General features: G+C 39.8%; 1 protein-coding gene across 3 annotated transcripts in view; it reads right to left on the reverse strand.

Moving 5' to 3' along the window:
• The window catches only part of LOC140734463 (UAP56-interacting factor-like), a 111,811-nt gene extending 104,278 nt beyond the window's left edge, over nt 1-7,533 (reverse strand). For all 3 annotated transcript variants that reach the window (XM_073058439.1, XM_073058440.1, XM_073058437.1), the window contains exons 1-2: nt 7,369-7,533; nt 164-310 (exon numbers count right to left, since the gene is read on the reverse strand). In XM_073058439.1, coding sequence (XP_072914540.1) covers nt 164-310; nt 7,369-7,441 — 220 coding nt within the window. In that variant the 5' untranslated portion in view covers nt 7,442-7,533. The remainder of the gene's footprint in view (nt 1-163; nt 311-7,368) is intronic.
• Between the last annotated feature and the right edge of the window lie 1,094 nt (nt 7,534-8,627).

Raw genomic sequence — 8,627 nt, forward strand, 5'->3', positions numbered from 1 at the left:
ACATGATTTTGAATAGCATTTCCAAAGTAAAGTGCTAAACATCTCAATTTCTCATTGTAAACATAATAGACAGGAACACAAATGTGCCAAGAAAAAATGCAAGGTTAGATAAACCATACAACTCTTGGGATTTCAAATGCAAAGTTTTGATGAAGATGTTTACCTTGTACATTCTGCTGCATTCCTTGTCCTGGCTTAATTGTTGGGTTGCGAGGGCGTGAATTCCATTGTCTTTTCTGTTGTTGTTTTGCCTTGTTTACTGCAGATGTTGTAGAGTTGTTTTCCCTTTTATTCAGTTCAATAATGTCATCTGAATAATGCATAAACGTCGTTAACATGGTAACTACAATGTAACTTTGAAAATGCTGCCAAGTATTATGCAGAATATTGATTTGTGTATAGGAAAATAAAATTCAATTACTTCCCCTTATTTTGGTCAGTCAAAGGAAAATTGGACCAAGATCAACCAAGATAAGGGCATATCTTTGGCTGTGAAATAATTCTAAGTGATAAGCTCTCCATGAAAATAATGAGAACATTATCACAGAATCATAGAAGCATGCATCACAGTTACTACCTGCGCTAACAGCCTTCATGAGAGAGTGAAAAATACAAAGGTTACAAAATTAGAAACAATTTCCACATGAAGGAACTTTAACCTGCTTGGAAGTTAGTTAAGAGTGCTCATACATATTAATTTTAGTATTTATTGGAAAAGATCAGCTTTAATTGTACATACTGGTTGGTGATAATAGGGAAGATTAAATAATTTTACACATTAAACACATGCACTTGCACGTTCAGTAAAATACAATGTATATAGGAAAACACTGCGAAAAAAAAAGAAACCCAGAAAAGAGAAAAATTGTGAACCAATTAGCAATTTCAGCAACATATGGGGAAAGAGATAAAACAAATTAAACATTCTGGTCATCAAAACATATGTATGCTGGATTCATTGTAACTGGGCAGTGAGTTCAATTATCTTCAATAAAGTGTATTCTTTCCATTTAGTTATGCATGCAGTAACATAAAATAAACCTACAGATATTACATTTGGTGACATGGGCAGGGGGTTTCTGCATGTGACAGTGATCTGGGATGAGTAATGCATTACTGAAAACAAACAATATTTATTGCTCATCCCTAATGAGCAGATGGTGGTGAACCACTCCTTTGTAATTCTGCAGTTCCCATAGCGCTGCTGGGTACAGTGATCTGGTATTTAAATGCCACATTGGTAAAAGAAGAATATGCTTCCAAACCAGAGTGACATGTGAGTTAGTTTTATTCATTCAAGGGATATGGATTTTCCAAGCTGAGATAATTGTCCATCCCAAATTGTCCTTGATAAACTGGTGCTAAGCTGCCATTTTGAATCTCCCAAGGTGGAGGTATGCCCAAAATACTGTTAGGGAAGGTTCCAGGATTTTGTCCTGTGATGGTAGAGAAACAACAATATATTTCCAAGTCGGGATGGGATATAGTTTGGAGACAACTTGCAGGTGATGGTGTTCTGATGATTTTGCTGCCCTTGTCCTTTTAGCTGGTAAAGGGCATGGTTTGGAAGATGTTGTCTGAGGAGTCTTGGTGAGTTGCTGCAGTGTAAGTGGTATAAAATACTTCTGCTGTGCATCAGTGGTGGAGAGACTGAATGGATGTGAAAGTGGTGTCCATAAAATGGGTTGCTTTGTCCTGTATGGCGTTGAGCTTCATTACTGTTGTTCAAGCTGCACTTACCCAAGCAAGTGGAGAATATTCAGTCATACTTCTGATTTGTGAACAGGCTTTGGAGAGTTAGGAAATGAGTTACTCATTGCAGGATTCATAGCTCATGACCTGGTCTTGTAGCCATATTGTTCTAGATTGTATATGGCTACTCCTGTTCAGTCTCTGGTGTACGATTACCACCCGTTGATGATAACGTGCCTGGAAATTATGTGGCACAAATGTTACTTGCTACCTATCAACACAGGCCTGGATATTGCTTGTATCTTGCTGCATTTGGACTTATAGAGACCTGCAAATGATGTGTTCCCATTTGTCTAGTGTCCTTGTTCTTCTTTGTGGTAGATGTCATCAGTTTGAGAGGTACTCTCCGACAGAACAGGCTGACAATTAACAAGTGCATTTTGTAGACACTTCACATTATGTGTTTGTGTTGGCACAATTCTGATGAGTGAGGAGTATTCCATCATAGTCCTGACCTGTGTCTTGTGGAAAGGCATAAGCATGTCAGGAGGTGCCATGGGACATTCTGTGACATGTTCTCGTAGCCACAGTATTTATGCTCACTCCTGTCAGATTTCTGATAAATGGTGACACTCAGGATGTTGATAGTAGAGGGGGACAGGGAACTCAAACACTGGATACCTGATTAGAAACTTTCTTGGCTGAAACAGTAATTATCAGGCAAATTGATGTTGAGAATATTGCTTCACATAGCAGCCCATGCCAAAATGTTGCTTTGGTCTTGCTTAATGCAGACATGAACTGCTTTGTTTGATGAGGTGTGGAACAGAACGATGTACAGGTCAGCAAATACCCTTGCTTTTCTTCTTATGATGGAAGTTGTTGATGAAGCAACTGAAAATCTGTAGAGATGTTCTGAGCCTAGAATAATTGACATCCAACAACTAAGGTAAGCTTCCTCTGAACAAGGTATGACTCCAACTGATAGAATATTTTCCTTTTGATTTCCATTGACTTCAATTTTATCAAGTTGGTCATGGGCATCTAACCTCTGGAATTAAGACACTGAAGCAGTGTGGTCCTGGTGAAATCCAAAATGGATCTCAGCAAGTAGATTATTGATGAGAAAACACAAGGAAATTTGCAGATGCTGGAAATTCAAACAACAACACACACAAAATGCTGGTGGAACACAGCAGGCCAGGCAGCATCTATAGGGAGAAGCGCTGTCAATGTTTCGGGATGAGACCCTTCGTCAGGACTAACCGAAAGGAAAGATAGTAAGAGATTTGAAAGTAGTGGGGGGAGGGGGAAATGCGAAATGATAGGAGAAGACCGGAGGGGGTGGGATGAAGCTAAGAGCTGGAAAGGTGATTGGCGAAAGTGATACAGAGCTGGAGAAGGGAAAGGATCATGGGACGGGAGGCCTCAGGAGAAAGAAAGGGGGGGGGGGAGCACCAGAGGGAGATGGAGAACAGGCAAACAACTAAATATGTCAGGGATGGGGTAAGAAGGGGAGGAGGGGCATTAATGGAAGTTAGAGAAGTCAATGTTCATGCCATCAGGTTGGAGGCTACACAGCCGGTATATAAGGTGTTGTTCCTCAGTGTTGGACCTTATATACCGGCTGTGTAGCTTCCAACCTGATGGCATGAACATTGACTTCTCTAACTTCCATTAATGCCCCTCCTCCCCTTCTTACCCCATCCCTGACATATTTAGTTGTTTGCCTGTTCTCCATCTCCCTCTGGTGCTCCCCCCCCCTTTCTTTCTCCTGAGGCCTCCCGTCCCATGATCCTTTCCCTTCTCCAGCTCTGTATCACTTTCGCCAATCACCTTGCCAGCTCTTAGCTTCATCCCACCCCCTCCGGTCTTCTCCTATCATTTCGCATTTCCCCCTCCCCCCACTACTTTCAAATCTCTTACTATCTTTCCTTTCGGTTAGTCCTGACGAAGGGTCTCGTCCCGAAACGTCAACAGTGCTTCTCCCTATAGATGCTGCCTGGCCTGTTGTGTTCCACCAGCATTTTGTGTGTGTTTATTGATGAGAAAATGCCACTTGATAGCACTATCCATGACAGCTTTCATCAGTTTGGTGATCAAAGTGAGTTGACCAATTGAGGAGTAGTTGGCCAAATTCGAATGATAGAAATATTTTGTTGAGGTGCAAGCAGAGAGCACAGACCCGAGAAATATTACATTACACAAGGAGAAGATAATCTTGTAGCAGGTGGTAGGACCAAAGATGGACATTGCAGACACACAAACTATAATGTCAAGGATAGTGTAAACCTTGAAGTGACACTCCATTCTGAAGATATTGGACAACTACAACCAGAGAAAATATGATCAAATTAAGCACACTGGAAAATGCATGTCTTTTCCAGACTTTTTTAGACCAGATGTTATAGGTTTACTTAATGTGATGATTGGCAAATAAGAGAATATAGCTGGCGCTGTTTAAACCAGCAGGCCTAACATTCAAGGCAGCATACTAGATGGCATAATTGGAGATGACACTTAAAAACATGATGCATCTTCTCTCAGCTCATGATTCAAGGTGTAACCACAGAGCCCACAGAGATGGTAATGGTGATGTGGTCTTTCTGTTCAGAGCTTGTAACAAAGGCACCACAAGTAGCTCAGCTGGAACCAAGCAGGGCGTTCTATCATGAAAGACACAGTAATCACTGGCCTCAAAATATTCATTCAAGATGGATCAGTGTTGTAATAGTCACCAGAACGGGTACATTATACACCGGTGCAAGTCTCTGAAAGGCAGGAAGAACTCAATTGGTCAAGCAGCATCTGTAGAGGCAAAAGACGTACACTGATGTTTTAGGGAAAAAAGAACATGCATCAGGCCACCTCCCTCATTATGCTATAGACTTTCCCAATGTCATCTCATTGTGATTTGTATCCTGTTGTTGCCTCAGCCAACCTTCACTGTTCTCCACATCACCACCACCTCTATGCAATCTGCAAACTTACTAATCATTCCTACAACATTCTCAACCAAGCCATTAATATTTACAATAAACTTAAACTGTCTGAGTATTGATCCCTGCAGTAGACCATTAGCCATAGACTTCTAAACAGAAAATAAAGTATATTAGCCCTCTTCCAGTTTAGGAGTAACTGTCCCTTCTGGAGTTGTTTAATATAACTTCAGCTGTGGGAAATTATTAGAATCAAGTCCATAAAATAGTCTAATTCTTGACTTAGAAAGGCACAGATAAATTAGGGATAGTTAAATATATTTGTTAGGGAAGATCATGCTTGACAACAAATAGGTTCAATTAAGGAAGTCTGTTTGATGTGGTCTACATGGATTTTAGCAAGGCTTCTGACAAGTGAACACGATAAATTAATGAACAAAAGAAAAGCTATTGGATCCATGATCAGAGCAAAGATTGATTTAAAATTGGCTCAGTGTCAGGAAGCAAAGTATAATCACTGAGCTCTGATGATGGGTCTCAGCCCGAAATGTCAACTGTGTATTATTCCCTTACATAGATGCTGCCTGACCTGCTGAGTTCCTCCAGCAAGAAAGATCATGAAAGAATACAATTAAAACACAAAAAGATCATTTCAGTGCAAAATGATCGAAGTGGTCTCGGTATTGCTACACTGTAGTGATTAGAGTTTTGCTGGTTCATTCAAAAACCCAATGGTTGAAGGGCCTCGGCTGTTTTTGAACTTGGTGATGTGGAACTTCAGGCTTCTATGTCTCCTGTCCAATGGTATCTGTGAAAATATGTAGGAATGTATCTCCAATTACGTTAATTCAGTAGATAAAAAGACATAAAGGATGGTTTTTATTTATAGACAAGATATAGAATATCAGACCAAGAAGGTTGTATTAGAACTGAATACAACACCAATTAGGCCACAGCTTGAGTATTGGGAAGAGAATACTGCAGTAGAGAAATTGCAGGCAGCTTCACAAGAATATTACAGCAAGAAGAAACTTTTAGCCATAAGGAAACATTCCATAGGCTGGGTTATTTTCTTTTGAACAAGGATAGCCGTGGAGAAAAATTTTAAATGACGAGGGCTTAATTGGAAGGACTTAGTTTCTTTAGGATCGTGCTCAAAAGTAGGAACACACCTTTAAAGAATTTGGTGGGAGGATTAGAGCGATAATAAGGAAATGATAGGATTTTGAAATCTACTGTATGAAAATTGCTTCAATGATGCACGAAGCCCTTTACCTGCAGAGCCAGAAGGCAATAATTTGTTGGAAAGCTTTATTTTATTAATGGCTATAATGAGCTGGATAGCATTTTTTGTGTTTTACATCTGGAATTCTATGAGGCTATTTGTGTTATTGCTGTTGCAACCTCTTTTGGTGCTATTTTTGGTCTGTTCTGTAAATGACCAGCTCCTTTGAATTGTTTCCTCCATGCATATCATTATTATGGCAAAACCATTTTTAACTCATTCTGGATTATCTTCTGAAGCCCCTCTGTCCTGGTGCTTCCTTAAACTCCATGGAACCCTTTCTCAAAATCAATTTTTCACCAATGCATTGGTCACCATGCTATTAAACCCTGTTGCATAAAATTCGAAGCAAGAGAATGGCCATCTGGCTCTGTGAACTTGTTTTACCATCAGGACTGATCTCCTACTAGAGTTCAATTTTACTGCACTTTACCCATTTCCTTCTAGTCCCTTAATATCCAGAAATCTATCAATCTCTACTTTAAAGTATTGAATTACTGAGCTTTCATTAGGCCGGCAGAATAACGAATGCCAAAGATTTCATCAGCCCTCTACACTGAGTGAAGAAATTTCTCCTAATTTCATTACAGCACCCACAGTGAGATGACGATGTCCGCAGCGAAGGAAACATCACTCCTGTATCCATCTGGTCGAGCCCCGTAAGCATTTTGCAATTTTCAACCAGATCACCTCATACCCTTTGGTGCGTCTTTTACTCTTCCCATCCCGCTAATCTACCAATCCTTGCTAACGTTGTTGTTTTTTCTACATCAAGTATGATGTACATACAAGAAGTAATGATTGTCTTTCTTAATAAAATAATTGGAACTGTTCGATCAATTCTCTACTTGAAGGAAAAGCAGCTGCCAGCCACTTCCCCACAAACAAAGATGATGCCAAGATGACTGTGTTGGATTGGATTTTCATCAGTCTAGAAACGTGCAATTCCCAGAAAAAAAACAAACCTTTCATCTGTTGACTTACTGAATTTACGACTGCGCTTTGAAACTATTCGCACAGGGGCTCCCAACCCCTTTTTGTTGCCGTGCACCAATACCATGGAGCCGTGGACCACAGGTTGCGAACACCTGGTTTAAGAGGACATTTCACCAGCACAATGTCTCAGAAACCAGTAAACCATCGGATTACAAACACCAGCTGATAGTCAAACAGATTTAAACCAACGCCGATCCTCGGCCGCAGTATTTATGATCACAGCCGTGTGACGCTACGGTGTTTGATATCATCGCTCCTTATTTAGTACTGACTCCAACGATTTGGATCTCAAGCTATATCTCACACTTTAATAACTAACCCAAGATCCCATTAAAAGTTCAGAATTATCAATTTCAACTCACACATTCTATATCCTTGTAATGAAGACTTACTGCCTGATTCGCGTCACAAATTTCAGAAAAACGTACACATAACTTTAGGAAAATTTGAGCTTACCCAGGGACATGTCAATCTTTTCCGAGTTTGTGTCTACTTCCATAGGAGCAGGTGTTTCGGCGAACTTTGTCATTTCTCTGTTAAAGCAGGTGCTGATGAACAATTTAAATGACAGTGAAGTAAAGAACGATTAACAGAGTTTGTCAAGTTCAGATATCACTTCTATCTGAGAGGCGCATGTGCGGAATGCTGTCGGCGCGGTGATAGTGATAACGTGACTTGAAGTGACGAAGATGAAGGAGCGGATTAGATTCGTGGGCACGGTGGCAATTCCAGTCTTTTACTCCACGGTTCCCATTTTTGCAAATTTAAGTGAAGGCTGTCCTGGAGACAAATGTTAACATATAGTGAATGAAATATTACCGCAGCATGAACTAACTTTAGCAAAAATAATCCAGACTTGTGAAGCACAACTTAAAACTATTTGATAACGTCTTATATACTAAACATTATCAATTAAATAAACTGTGATTTTTCCCAAATAGGAATTTGATTGCCATTAATGGGCTAAGAAGTACGTTATTTTTGATGAAGCTAGTTTCAATTGTTCAAATGTATTTTACCAAGCCATCTCTCTTGCTTTCTATAAACAGTGGCATAGAACATAGATGCTTGGCGCATTTGATATAATTCTTAATAAATTATCTTCATAGTTAAAAATCCTGTAGATTGATATGGATGTACATTAATGACATCGATCTGTTGCGAGATTAATCAAAATATTAGCAAAAATCCACATTAACAATAAGAATCTTTTATCTGTATTAGTTTCAGGATATGCAGATTAGATGGAGCACCAAGAAATTTCGCTGACAATTTTACCGGACCAACTCTGGGCTGGGAAGGAGGTAGAGAACAGCCACTGACATCCTGTCACAGATGTAACAAATCTTGAGACTAAGTATGAAACTTACAGAGCTCTGAGTTCCTCTTATGGTTGCAATAATTAACTGGGACAGACTGAACATTTCTAAGAAAAAATATACATTCCTGAAAAATATTCAACAGGCCAGGAGTGATCTGTTTTTAAAAAAATAACATTTTCAGGACAGAGGACATGAAATTGCAGGATTACAGGTGATTTATTTCCACTCCATTTTTATGGATGTGAGGTGGCTAATGAGGCCAATGTAGGAATTGCTGACTCTTCCACAAACAAGTGGGGACTGACACGCAGATGGGCTGCTGATGAGGTGGTGCATTCCTGATCCACGGATTTGCAGTTTCCAATTACATCCTGAATAGTTCTTGCTCAATTG

This window comes from Hemitrygon akajei, chromosome 10 (assembly GCF_048418815.1).
Source record: "Hemitrygon akajei chromosome 10, sHemAka1.3, whole genome shotgun sequence".
Taxonomy (NCBI): Eukaryota; Metazoa; Chordata; class Chondrichthyes; order Myliobatiformes; family Dasyatidae; genus Hemitrygon; species Hemitrygon akajei.